The following is a 14,824-nucleotide window of genomic DNA, read 5'->3' as shown; positions in this document are numbered from 1 at the left end:
GGTCAAGGAAGTAAAACCATATGGAGCCATTGTCATTGAAGATAGTAAAACCAAGGAAAGTTGGACGGTCAATGGAGAAAGATTGAAAGTTTACCTTGGAGGAGAATTTGATCGGGAAGTGTGCATTCTTGAACTTCTGAATACATAAGGAACCTGATCGTCGAGCTTAAACGACGTTAAAAAAAGCGCTTGTTGGGAGGCAACCCAACGCAGTAAGTTTTTATTGTTGTTTTCTCGTTTTTATTTCTAGTTTCATGTATCATCAGACCAGTTTGATTGAGCAGGAGCAGAAACTTAAGAAAAATGTAGCCCCGCGCCGTGAGACATCTTACCGAGGCGCGACATGTTGGCAGAAGCTTTTGCGCGTCGCGGAACACCCGCGCGCGCCGCGGTGATGCGAAATCAGATTTTTTTTCTAAACCGCCCTCAGTTGCCTTGTGGATTGTGGTTGGCCGGAGCCCAACCCTCTTCTTTTGGGGGGGTGGCAGGCGCACGACCAGATAAGTTCCAGGGACAACTAGAGGAGGATAGTAAGCTATTATGTTTGATATGATGATATTTGTTGAGTTTACTTTTTATTTTTATTTTCCCCAATTTAGAATGAGTAAGTTCCACAGCAGAATGTAAATCACAAGCAAAGTACCAACAATGGAGCAACATGCATGAAAGTGGTAGTGAGTGAACTTTTTTGAAAAAAAAATTAAGTTTTCACTTTCTTTTTCAATAAGTGACATGTCAGGTATGAATTTTCAAACTCAAACTCCTAGTGTGTGCATGAAACATAGGTTGTTAGTAATTACTTGACAGAAGTTCTTTATGGTTTTGAAGAAGTTTTCATAAATCATCGTTATTCATTTTCTTTATCTTTATAGTTATTCTGAGAGATTGAATATCATACCGGTAGTCGGTAGAGGTGGTTCTAGATTGATCATTAGACATAATATCAGTTTTGAGGATGAATGAAGATAATAACTTAAATAATGTTCACATGTGGATTAATTTATTATTGTATATGATGAGGTTGATGAACCCTAGAACTCAACATATTCATTCACCATTGTTATTCAATCTTAAAGCTTTTATTCGTTTAAATCTTATTTTATTAATTGCAAATTGAGATCACATAATCAAGCCAATACTTTTCATGACTCATTATAAAGTAACTATAGAACGGCAGCAATATTACTCAGTCTCTGTGGATACGATATATTAGAAAATATTTACCCTAAAATACTTTCAACAGACAACAATTCACAATTTGAATTCGACCGAGTGAAAGCTTTGAAGAATAGAGGTTTCATACAAAGGAGTAGTGTGAGACGATGAATCATATTGGTATTGTTGGGTGACTTGATCATACTTAGATCAAGGAAAGAGAAGTGTTAGGATAAACATCAAACATATGGTTTCTAGGGTTAGATTGATACATTTCTCTTGTAAAACAAAATTTGCATAGTAAAATTGATTATATCCATTCCTTTGGAATTAAGGGTAGACGTAACCACAACAGGGACGATTGGTGAACTGCCTAAACAAATCCTTGTGTCATTTCTCTCTTTCATCACTTTCTTTATCTCTTTACTTCTCTATTTTACGTTTAATCACAAATTGTCAAATTCATTGATTGTGCATTGATACGTATAGAAAAATCATGTGTGTCAAACTTGAAATTGCTTTATTGATTAGATTACAATTCTTAGAATTGTAATTGAGTTATCATATCAACAAAGTCAAAATGAAAATTTGAAATATCAAAGTGCACACCAAGTGTTTGATAATTTGGATATTTGTGTTTTAAGTACTAATTGATTTCATTGGAAATAGGTTATCGTTGTGATCATAGTAAAATGATTGATTGAGAAAATATTGTATTAATTTTTTTCAATGCCTTCACATTCTATTTGGTTTCTTACGCATATCCGAGTTTCCAATAATCGGTTCAGATTAGACGACTTTATTTGATCTAGGATCTCACTTTCGATTTCCATAGTTTTTGCACGTTTCTAAAATAGTTTTTAAAAGTGAATATTTAACTAGGGGATCTATTCACCCCCTCTAGATAAGTTTCCATCGTCTAACACCTGGACACGTTGAAATTGCAATGGTTCCTTTTTCTTTTGCAGTAATATAGCCACCATTCCCTATTCTTACCTTTTAGACATTAGTGGGCTTCAAATCCTTGAATAGATTCTTGTCATATGTCATGTGGTTCGTACAACCACTATCAATCAACCAGTAGTCAGAATTGCTCCTCATCGAATATCATGTTGCATCAAAAATATAATCTTGTTCATCTTTCTCAACAACTTGGGCATTGGTTCATGCTCGTGTCCAATTTGTTTACACTTACTGCACTTGACGTCTGGTCGTTTCAAACTTTTGTATGGTGGGTGACCCAGTTTTCCGCAATGCTGACAAGGTGGATAAATTTTCTTTTACCCTTACCATTGTTTTGGTTGTAAGCACTATTTTCGCTGCTTGATGGTTAGTTCTTCTTGACATGCTTCTTTCTACTAGTTTTCGCATGATGGTGCTTGGCTTGTAAAACACCTTCGACTGCACAATCTTGTCTCATCAACCTTCGCTGCACTTGGGATTGCATATCACTTGTATGTTGTGCCAGTGTGATCTTTGAAAGATCCTTAGTATTTTCCAATGAATAGAAGCTTCAAAATTTTTCAGGAGCAGTTCACCAGTATTTTCTAAACAATTCTTAAATCTAAATGGTCAAAAACTAACAACCTCACCTTGTTAGCAATGTTAAGAAGTCTGTTTGCATACTCCTTGATTGTTTCAGACTCCTTCATTTTCTGCATCTCAAGTTCTCTAACCAGATTCATTGCTTGCATTCCCTTATTCTTTCATCTCCTTCATATTCATCCTTGAGGAAATTCCATATTTCAAATGTTAATTTGATCGTTATGATTCTGGTGAAAATGTCTTGTGAGACAACAACAAACAAATTGGCTCTTGCTTTTGACCTTCTTGCTTTCTTCTCCTTGTGATTTCTTATTTGAGCCATAGTTGAATTGTTTGGGAAAGGAAGAACTTCATAGTCTTCTTCAACGACTTCCTAGAGGTCATTTGCTTCTAGGTGAGCCTCCGTTCTTGCTGCCCAGATGTGATAATTATCCCCATCAAACACAGGTGGTGCTAGTTTTGTGTAAGGTGTTTCAAAATCAATCTATTTGATGAATTGAAGCAAAGTTTATAAGCTTTTTATGGTGGTTTTGTTTACTGGGCTAGAGAAACCAATAGGTATGTTAAAGAAAAAAGGAATTAAATTCAATACTGATCAATCAGTAACATTACAATAAATAATGGAAAGAAAAAACTAAAAGGCATCCCACGTAAAGAATTTTAAGGAACTTAATAAAGAACTAATTTTGCTTCAAAAGTATAGCAACCACTACTAACTTGCTCCTAAAGTATAGCAATCACTAATTGACGCAAATGGATCGTCTCCTGCTTTATTATCTTCTGTTCACTATCCTGCTCCAAATTAATGGTTGATAGATAGTGCAAAATAATATTTTAAAAAATTAATATGCATTGGATAGAATCCAAAGGCTCAAGTTAAGGCAAAAGGGTGAGCAGCAGACAAAAAGTTGCAGAGGATCCAGTTCCCTAATTGACTAAGATGTTAAAAAACTGAAATAGTAAAATAAATTTAAGAAAAAATATCTAGCCGTTACTAAAGCACATGTTTAACAAAAATCTATTCTTAGTATGTACAGTTATACCATAACAGTGAGTTGACATCTAAAATTCAGAAGTGCAGGTGTATGCTAAGTGATAAGTGTTTGAAAATGTAATTCACATTCAAATAGGATTTCAAATTGTTTGAAACCTTATGTTAATTTCATTCATTCTCTTCAAGTTCGTTTACTCTTCAACATTTTAACTATTTCTTTGATTCACATTACATTTTAATTTGTGAATATCTTATACTAAACCTATGCTACTGGCAGAACAGTCTTCATATCCTTGTGCATTGTTCTAATCACATTCGTAACCTGCTCAATCTGATCTTCATTAGAGCATGCTGCAAGAAGCACTTTTGCTGTTCCTCCATCCGGATAACAACCAGCATCAATCATTTCTTCAAATATTTCTAAGCATTTTAGATAAAGCTTTTTTTTCGAGTAAGCTCCAATGCGACTAGTCCAAGTAACTACATCAGGTTTTAAACCTTTGGCAACAAGTAATCGAAAGAGTTCTTCCATTTTCTCAATAAATCCTGCTTGTCCATACCTATGCATCAAGATGTTGAATGTGCTAATATCAACTACATATGATCCTTTTTCTATCACTGTTAAAACTTCTTCCATTTTTCCAAATTGGCCTAACCTTCCATACAAGTTCAGCATGCTGTTGAGGACAAAAGTGTCGAGTTTTAGACCTGATTTACACATTTGGTTGAGAATGTCTTCACATTTACTCACATTTCCCATTTTGGAATAGGCAGATAAAAGCACCATGTGGGATTTCATTGTTGGTGTTATTCCAACTCTTTTCATATCTTCGAAAACAGCTTCAGCATCTATATAATGATTTAAAAGTGTAAAATTAATAAAAATTTGTTGAATCAAACAATACAAACTTTGAAAACAATCCGTTAGTCCAATAGATTACGTAGCATTGACGCTTCAGATGCTATGTGTCTGACACATGTCAGTTTCTAACACAAACACGACCCTGACACATGGTTATATTTAATTATTTCATTTTTCCAATATTTGTGTCCTCTGCGTCGTCAGTGTCCAATAGATTATGTAGCATAGACGCTTCAGATTGAAGGGGTGTCTGGTGTATAACACATGTCAGTGTCCGACACAAACATGACATTGACATATGTCAGTGTCTGACACAAACATGACACTGACACATGTTATATTTAATTATTTCATATTTTTCAAATGATTATTGTGTCCAAGCATTAGTGTCGATAGAAAAACCAATCCAAACAAAACGAAAAGGTTTCATGTTAGATTATTACCATCTTGTAAACCTGCTTTCCCATAGGCATCCACCAAGATATTATATGAGGCCCTATCTGGTTCACATCCCATGTGCTGCATCAGTGAAAATATTTCTGCTGCTCCATAAGGAAAACCTGCACGACTATTCCAGGAAGAAAAATCATTAATTTCTCTAGATATCTAATACAATAGTCATTCAAGAATGCATCTATACCATCTCCCAATAACAACCTGTAAGCTTCCATAAGTGCATTATAAGCATATACATCAGGCTCAAGTCCAGCTTCTTGCATCTGCTCAAACATTTCTTCCGCTTTTTCACACAATCCCTCTCTCGCAAACGCATTCACTAGAGCAGTATATGTACAAATATTAGGTTTACACTTTTGGTTTAGCATTTCATCAAACACTTTCAAGGCCATATAGGATTTACCGGCCTGCATAACAAAACTCAATTTTCAATACAATTAGCATAATTATGATCTAGAAAGATATACAAATGTTGCATTCAAGAGCTTACCTTGCCATATAAATTTATCAATATTGTATAACTTTCAGTCGATAGCTTGCAACCATCTCTCTTCATTCTTAGAAAAATCTCTTCTGCTTTGTCAAAGTTTCTTCCTTTCATTAATCCATTTATGTAAGCATTGTACACCACAGCACTTGAAGGAAGACCATAATTTCGCATTTCGGCGAAAACTGCTTCAGCATTTTGAAGCTTCCCAGACATACAATAGGCCTTTATGAGTAGGGCATAAGTGTCTTCATTAGGAATGCATCTAGCTTCATGAAGCTGCAAATATATGGATTCTGCTTCTTTGTATAGAAACTTTTGGCCAAAAGCATCTATCAGTAAATTATAGCATATCACATCTGGCTTGAATGAGCTTCTTAGCAATATCCATTTACATATCTGAAAGTGTTACATATATTAACATCAGTTACAAATTAGTTACTAGTTAGTTACAAGTTGGTTATACCAGATGAAAGTTAGTTATTAATTAGTTGCAAGTTAGTTGCAAATTTGTTAGGTGAAAGTTAGTTATTAATTGCAAGTTAGTTACAAATTTGTTACACCATGTGAGAGTTAGCTATTAGTTACAAGTTAGTTATAAATTTGTTACACAGGATGAGAGTTAGTAACACTAATAGTTTATGTAAGTCTCACCGAAATGATTGAGTCCCATTTTTTTCTGATCCGAAGTTGAACGGACACAGTTAAAACATCATCCCATGCATCCAGAGAAGGTGGAAGCTTATCTAATGAACTCCAAATTCTCTCGGTATCGTCTTCTTTTTGAAGATAATCCAAAATCTGCAGTGCGGTTGGACTCAACACTGGGAAAATTCCATCAACAAATCCAGAACCAAATTTCCATCCTCTTCCTCTCAAAGAACCACCTACAAAAGGAAAACAAACCATAATTTTCAAACACAGGGACGCGCGAGCACTCAAAGACATGTTTAATGAACAATGTTGTTATGTTTCAGATAGGAAAAGACTAGTTACAGCTTTTCCTTGAAAGTTTCTTGTGATTGAAGTTCCTTAATTTGCCGGTTTTGTCAATGTAAACACTGTCTTTCTTGAACTTCTTCAAAGCCACGCTATTTGAGTCATTTGATTTCCATTCGGATTCATTGGTGCAACATCTTGGTTCTATAAATGTGTGGTTAATTGTGCATAGAGAATTTAACCTGCAAACAACATCAGCAAATCACTTTAACTTCAATTATTGAAGGATTAATGTAAATGTAACAACACACTGTATAATGGAATGGAGTTTACATCATTCATGAAGCCAGGTCCTGGTGTGGATAATGGATTATGAATGAATGGAATGAGATGATAGATGGTGCATTTTTTAGATTATATTTTCTAAATATGATACAAATTAATAGTAGAAAGGACAAATGGAATAAGGACGAAATTACATCCACGAAAATATCTAAGGAAGCGTTCACAAAACAAATATAAGTTATTAGCTTCTCTTCAAAAAAATTTAAACGATTTTTGTTTTGGCAAACAATAACAAAAAAAAAACATTAAATTTTAAAAGAATCTTTTAATTATTAGATATTAAAACCAGTTTTTTATAATATATAAAAAAAAGATATATTAAAAAAAGGAGTTTTCGGTATAATATTGTGTCAACTGAGATGACATCTAATGTATATTTATATGCATATGAGTTGTTTACCATAGGTAATGTGAGATTAAAGTTAATTAATTGATCATAATTAATTCTAATTGATTCTAATGAATTCTTAATACTCTCCTCAAGCCGAATCATATATGTCATATAACATAAGCTTGTTACAAATATAATCCACTCAATAACCTTTAAGAGACTTAGTGAACATAAAGCCAATTGTCTTTTCAGACTTGACGAAATTTGTGATTATTTCTCCTAAAAGTACCTTGTGTCTTACGTAATGGCAGTCTATTTTTCTATGTGTTTGCTTCGTTCATGGAAAACATGATTGAGGGCAATGTGGAGTTCCACTTGATTGTCGCATATGAGCTTTGTGGCCTGAAGATCTCCCAACCTGAGCTCTAAGAATAAATTTTTTAAGTCATGCGAGCTCTTATGAGGCTGTTGTCATATCATAATCTTTAGCTTCGACACTAGAAAGTGAAACTATGTTTTGTTTCTCACTTCTCCATGAGATCATATCTCCTCTAATAAGAACACAATATCCAAAAGTGGATCTCCTATCCGACAGTGATCCAACCCAATCTACATATGAATAACAAGTGATTTTAGCATCACCTTTATCTTCAAATAATAGTCCTCTTCCTGGTGTATTCTTTATATATCTGAGAATACCTGCATTTCAATAACTATTACAAGGAGTGTTCATAAATTGGCTCACAATGCTCGCTGCAAATGTAATATCCATTCTGGTAACGGTAAGATGATTGAGTCTTCGTACAAGACGTTGACGGCAGCAGTTATGAATTGACTTTTTTTAATGTAATGTGTTCTATTAGTATTGTAATATGGTCAAGTGATGAACCATTATATTTTGGTATGTTATGAACAACTAATATTTTGGTACTTTGGTCTGTTATGAAAAAGTTATGAATCATTGTGTTATGAACAAGTCATTTTATGAACAACTAAAGTTTTGGTACTTTGATCTGTTATGAACAACTAATGTAATAGTACTTCAGTTATGGTCAACTAAATATAATTTTGGTTTGTTATATATCATTCTGTTGTGTTATGCTACTTCTGTTTTATGAACTATTCTGTTAATGTCATGTTATGAACTACTTCTGTTTTGGTTTTCAATTTTGGATATGTTATAGGTATGCAATATTATAGGTCTGTTACCATGCCAAATTCATTTCAACTGTTATAGGTCTGTTATATGACTGCATTTGGTATAAGTTAAAAATTGGTATTCATTCCAAACTATTATAGGTTTGTTATAGTTATTCATCTGTTATAGGTCCTCATATTGTGTAATAAATACAAACCAAATTCATTGCAACTTCTTAAAATTCATTCCAACAACACTGACAGTTACATCATTGTATTTTAACATAAACAACAATTGAACATAAACTTACTCTAAAACTAAACAACAATTGTAAGGCTAATAGATAAACAACAACAACTGAAACATAAACTCTTGAACAACTTTTGAACATAAACTGAACAACTATTGAACATAACCAAAAACTGAAACTAAACAACTCTTGAAATATAATTGTTTGTTCATTTCATTATTATTGCAGCTCCTAAGGCAACTAAAACCAATATGGTTATAGACCAATTGAACTTCAACTGTTTCTTCATTAATTTCATCTTTGTCCTCATTTCTTCTTCTTTTGTGCTAGCATCTTTAGCCATCTGCTTCTCATCATTCAAATTGTGCATTAATGACTAAATCACTTCCTTTTTCTTTGGGTTCATCTCCTCATCCAACTAGACAAAATGGCTACACTTTTTGTAACCTTGGAGCTGCATCAATAGAGAATAACGAAATTTAAGAAGTCTTATTCAAGAGTAAGGAACAAACAAAATAAACATTGAAGGTTTCGTATCTTATACATCCCACAACCATAGAAACGACGTCATGGGCTAAAATCAGTCCACGGCGTCATCAACAGAGCATTGAGCCTTTAATGACATTCATTCCTCAACGAACGATTTCTGTAGCTTATTTTTGAGACATTTTGAATGAGTGAAGGTGAATTGAAGAAGATGATGGAGTGGGATGAATATACTAAATGAGTGAGGGTGAATTGCAGTTTCGATTTGGGGATGAAGAAGACGATAGTGCCCTAGCTATAAATGTCTTTTAAAAATTTAGAATATTTTTTAATATTTAAAATTACTTTCTAATGAAAAAAAATATGACATGGCAACATAGATCTTATGACACGTCATCAATGAAAGCAGGAGGACTAAAAAAATCTCAAATAAAATAAAGTTTAAACACTTGAAAATTGAGGGACCAAAAATATAAGGCATCTAAAAATATGAATTTTCTTTCGAATGCAAGTATTAAAATACTTGGTCGTGCTGCATAAAAACCATCATGACACGTCATTTTATAAACATCCATAACTATTTCTCAAGGATGCATAGTTTGGGGACACGAGATTGATTTTTTATTGATCATAGCTTGGTCGTGCTGCACGAGGCCTAGCGGCACAAGTAAATTTACATATAGAAAATCAAGAGAATGGCAAATGTAAATGTGATATGGCATTCCTTGTACCTGAGTTTTCATATCGATCCATGTCTTTGCGTGCGCGCGCGTGTCTGGGTTTGAAAATCATGTTTTATTTTCTTTTTGTAGGTGGTTCTTTGACAGGAAGAAGATGGAAATTTGGTTCTGGATTTGTTGATAGAATTTTCCCAGTTTTGAGTCCAACTGCACTGCAAATTTTGGAGTATCTTCAGAAGGAAGCCGATACAGACAGAATTTGGAGTTCATTGCCTTCTCCTGATGCATGGGATGATGTTTTAACTGTGTCTGTTCAACTTCGGATCAGAAAACAATGGGACTCCATCATTTGGGTGAGACTTAGGGGTCGTTTGTTTTGACTTTATGTAAAAATGATTTTTGACAGTGTTACATAATTTTGTATAAAAAAATTTATAAATTTTTTTTATAAATGTTGCAAATGAAAATTTGATTTGAATAATTATTTTTAAAATTTGATTTTAGGTATTTTATTTATTTATGAAAAAAAATTGAATGTCAATATTTCAAAAATAATTTAATTTTAAAACTATTTCAAATGGATTTTCATAAAAATCATTTTTAAAATATAATTTTTTTAAAAAATTGTGATTTTGACAAAATTTTGGTCTTCAATAATAAATGTTTATATTATAGGATGTCAAAATTAATGTTTTATTTTAGAAAAAACAAATATAAAAAATTTATAATATTTTAAAAAATAGTTTTGAAATATTTATTTTGAAAAATACAAAGAATTTTTTTTTTAAAAGCTGAAACAAACGAGCCTTATATAAACTAAGAGAATAACTAACTCTCATATGGTATAGCTAATTTGTAACTAACTTGCAACTCTGTGAAGCACGGGTACTCCGTTTTAGGTAAAGTATCGGTACCGGGTACTGGTACGCGTATGGTACGCGTTTGGTACGCACCGAAGCCGTACCAATTTTTTATTTTTATTTTGTTTTGGTACACCAACTGGTACACATTTGGTACACGTACCCAAATTTTTTTATTTTTTTCGGTTTTAAATTTTTTTAGCTAACATAATTTGGGCTTAAGTAAAAATTAGGTTATTTATTTATCCTATTTATAAATAAAAAACTGAAAGAAAAATTAAGTTTTAATCCTTCTCTTCTCTGCCCTTGCCGTCCCTTGAAATTGCTACTCTTTCTTTCGATGAATCTGAATTAGAAGTTACATTTATTGGAGAAGAAAATATTGATATTCAACCATGATTTTATGATTTATTAATACTTTTAAGTGTGATTTATTTAAGCAAACTATTTTCTAATTTTATTATTTTATCATTATTTAAATAATATAATTGTTTAGTTATTTTTATAATTGTATTTTTAAAACATTATACTAACGTACCCGTACCTTAGTTTTTCTAAAAATACCGTATCCATACCAGGTACTGGGTACATACCGTTACTTATGCAAAACAGCTTGCAACTAATAACTAACTTTGGTGTAATTATTTTATAACTAACTTGCAACTAATAACTAAGTTTGGTGTAATTATTTTATAACTAATTTGCAATGTATAACTAACTTTCATCTAGTGTAACTGTAAGTAACTAGTAACTAATTTGAAACTGATGTTAATATCTGTAACACTTTCAGATATGTAAATGGATATTGCCAAGAAGCTCATTCAAGCCAGATGTGATATGCTATAATTTACTGATAGATGCTTTTGGCGAAAAATTTCTATACAAAGAGGCAGAATCTATATATTTGCAGCTTCATGAGGCTAGATGTATTCCTAATGAAGACACCTATGCCCTACTCATAAATGCCTATTGTATGTCTGGGAGGCTTCAAAATGCTGAAGCAGTCTTCGCCGAAATGCGAAATTATTGTCCTCCTTCAAGTGCTGTGGTGTACAATGCTTACATAAGTGGATTAATGAAAGGAAGAAACTTTGAGAAAGCGGAAGAGATTTTTCTTAGAATGAAGAGAGATGGTTGCAAGCTATCGACCGAAAGTTATACAATGTTGATAAGTTTATATGGCAAAGTAAGCTCTTAACTGTTATTTCTTGATCATAATTATGCTAATTGTATTGAACATTAAGTTTTGTTATGCAGGCTGGTAAATCTTATATGGCCTTGAAAGTGTTTGATGAAATGCTAAACCAAAAGTGCAAACCTAATATTTGCACATATACTGCTCTGGTGAATGCGTTCGCGAGAGAGGGATTATGTGAGAAAGCAGAAGAAATGTTTGAGCAGATGCAAGAAGCTGGACTTGAGCCTGATGTATATGCTTATAATGCACTTATGGAAGCTTACAGGTTGTTATTGGAAGATGGTATAAATGCATTCTTGAATCATTATTTTATTAGATAACTAGAAAAATTCATGATTTTTCTTCCCAGAATAGTCGTGCAGGTTTTCCCTATGGAGCAGCAGCGATTTTTTCACTGATGCAGCACACGGGATGTGAACCAGATAGAGCCTCATATAATATCTTGGTGGATGCATATGGGAAAGCAGGTTTTCAAGATGGTAATAATCTAACCTGAAAAGCTATCATGGTCCGTGTTGTGTTTGTGTCAGACGCTAACACATGTCAGACACCTAACACATCTTTAGTGTGAAGCGTCTATGCTACATAATCTATTGGACACTGACGCGTGAACACGATAACAATTTGAAAAAAATGAAGTAATTAAATATAACCCCATGTATCAATGTCGTGTTTGTGTTGGACACTGACACGTGTCAGACACCTAACATGTCTTTAGTTTGAAGCGTCCATGCTACATAATCTATTGCACATTGATGTTTGGACATATTAATAATTAAAAAAAATGAAATAATATAATAATATAATCACATTTGTCAGTGTCATGTTTGTGTTGGACACTGACACGTGTTAGACACCAGACACACCTTTGACACGTGTTAGACACCAGACACACCTTTAATCTGAAGTGTCATTGTTACATAATTTGTTTGACTAAGGGATTGTTTTCAAAGATTGTAATATTTCGTTCAAGAAATTTTCATTGAATTTACACTTTTAAATCATTTGTTTGCTGGTTTGATTGGTCCAAAAGTTGTTTTTATTTCTCTTCCTTTTGGATTTTGGATGAAATATATAGATGCTGAAGCTGTTTTTGAAGATATGAAAAGAGTTGGAATAACACCAACAATGAAATCCCACATGGTGCTTTTATCTGCCTATTCCAAAATGGGAAATGTGAGTAAATGTGAAGACATTCTCAACCAAATGTGTAACTCAGGTCTAAAATTCGACACTTTTGTTCTCAACAGCATGCTAAACTTGTATGGAAGGTTAGGCCAATTTGGAAAAATGGAAGAAGTTTTAACAGTGATGGAAAAAGGATCATATGTAGTTGATATTAGCACATTCAACATCTTGATGCATAGGTATGGACAAGCAGGATTTATTGAGAAAATGGAAGAACTCTTTCGATTACTTGTTGCCAAAGGTTTAAAACCTGATGTGGTTACTTGGACTAGTCGTATTGGAGCTTACTCGAAAAAAAAGCTTTACCTAAAGTGCTTAGAAATATTTGAAGAAATGATTGATGCTGGTTGTTATCCAGATGGAGGAACAGCAAAAGTGCTTCTTGCAGCATGCTCTAATGAAGATCAGATTGAGCAGGTTACGGATGTGATTAGAACAATGCACAAGGATATGAAGACTGTTCTGCCAGTATTTTGTGGGTTTAGTATATGAAGTGTAATGCGAATGAAAGAAATAGTTAAAATGTTGAAGAGTAAATGAAGTTAAAGAGAAAGAATTTGAAATTCTATTTGAATGTGAATTACATTTTCAAATATGTATCACATGGAGTATACCTGCACTTCTGAATTTTAGATGTCAACTCACTGTTATGGTATTAATGTACATACTAAGAATAATACAGCCGATCACTAAGTTCGGCGTGCCAGCAGAACAGCATATGGCTCACCTTAAAAATGCTTACTTCTGCATAAGGGTTAGGAAGCAGCAGTCGCGTTTTACCGGCCAATAGTCGAGCCCAAACTCATCGGTTCATCTAACATGGAAGAATTTGGCCCCATCTCCATTCTCCCAACCATTACGTGAGCAAGCTTTATCAACTGTCACTTTGTAGTCATTGACCATATTGGAGGCTTATTCTAAGTTGACAAGAGTTCCCCCACAATTCTTCCTCTGTACTCCAGCCACCCCACCCCCTCCCTGACACCTTGCTGCAGCTACAGGTGAATAAGAGGAGTACATCCACAGAAATGCTACACCAACAAGAGGTTCACCAAATGCAATAAAAGCAATTCCTAACCCCCAAATCTGTAATCTTAGTAAAATTGTAAAAACACAAGTTTGGGAAAATAAAATCAATAAAAAGCACAGAAAACGAAAATGCAAGGTGGTTGGTACCAATACGTTGGGGAAGATGAGATTTATAATTTCAATTGTCAAATTAACGCAACGCCATTTATTTCAATATATAAAGTCCCTTAATAACTGCTTTTCTGATGGCTTTTCTTGTTGTTTATAGCTCATGATGATGGTATGGTAGTTGAAGGTTTGGAGTAGGGGTGGGAATAGGCTGGGCCGAGTTAGGCTTTGCCAAGCCTGAGCCTGGCCTGCTAAAAAATTCAAAGCCTAAGTCTGGCCTGTAGCCTATCGTAGGCTTATTTTTTTTGTCTGAGTCTGGCCTTTTAGAAGACCTGATTGGCCTGTTAGCCTACTTAAAAGCCTATTTCATTTAAACATTTGTAAATAAGTCATTCAACTCAACTTTATATAGAATAACAAATTAAAAGATCAGTCAGATTAAATGTTTGTTTGCATTGACTTATTTGAGTTTACCTAGTAGTATAAATTTTGTGATACTATTTGTTTGAAAAAACTTATGGAAGTAACTTATGACATTGTTCATAAGATTTTTTTTCATAATTTCTTTAAGATAACTAATATTTATTTTTATATTTTAATTCAAAATACAAAACACAATATAATATTAATAAAATTATTCAAATTTATTTAAATAGGCCGACCTCATAGGCTTAAAAGGCTTTTTATATGGCCTGTGGCCTAACCTTTTTAGCTAAATAGACTTATAAAAAAACCTAGGCCTTTTCTATTTATGTAAAAAGTCTGGCCTGGCC

At 33.4% G+C, this 14,824-nt stretch overlaps 2 protein-coding genes across 3 annotated transcripts; one reads left to right on the top strand and one right to left on the bottom strand.

The window, feature by feature from the left end:
• Positions 1 to 3,839: 3,839 nt before the first annotated feature.
• Positions 3,840 to 6,879, bottom strand: LOC131609658 (pentatricopeptide repeat-containing protein At2g35130). Of its 2 annotated transcripts, none has more exons than XM_058881435.1 (7): positions 6,772 to 6,879; positions 6,496 to 6,680; positions 6,154 to 6,386; positions 5,503 to 5,898; positions 5,197 to 5,419; positions 5,000 to 5,116; positions 3,840 to 4,543 (listed from the first exon to the last, which is right to left on the bottom strand). In XM_058881435.1, exons 1-7 carry the CDS (start codon positions 6,774 to 6,776, stop codon positions 3,957 to 3,959), a joined length of 1,746 nt encoding a protein of 581 aa, XP_058737418.1. In that variant the 5' UTR covers positions 6,777 to 6,879; the 3' UTR covers positions 3,840 to 3,956. The 2 variants fall into 2 exon arrangements, with proteins under 2 accessions (XP_058737418.1, XP_058737424.1); XM_058881441.1 differs by having other exon boundaries at positions 5,000 to 5,124; positions 5,214 to 5,419.
• A 2,831-nt stretch (positions 6,880 to 9,710) lies between these two features.
• LOC131609652 (pentatricopeptide repeat-containing protein At2g35130-like) lies at positions 9,711 to 14,167 on the top strand. The gene is made up of 5 exons (XM_058881423.1): positions 9,711 to 10,021; positions 11,319 to 11,714; positions 11,786 to 11,991; positions 12,081 to 12,205; positions 12,805 to 14,167. The coding sequence occupies exons 1-5, from the start codon at positions 9,740 to 9,742 to the stop codon at positions 13,404 to 13,406; spliced, it is 1,611 nt and encodes a 536-aa protein (XP_058737406.1). The 5' UTR covers positions 9,711 to 9,739; the 3' UTR covers positions 13,407 to 14,167.
• The last annotated feature ends 657 nt before the right edge of the window (positions 14,168 to 14,824 follow it).

This window comes from Vicia villosa, linkage group LG1 (assembly GCF_029867415.1).
Source record: "Vicia villosa cultivar HV-30 ecotype Madison, WI linkage group LG1, Vvil1.0, whole genome shotgun sequence".
Lineage (NCBI taxonomy): Eukaryota > Viridiplantae > Streptophyta > Magnoliopsida > Fabales > Fabaceae > Vicia > Vicia villosa.
Note: the sequence above shows the minus strand (reverse complement) of the source record. Positions and strands in the feature narration are given on the sequence as shown.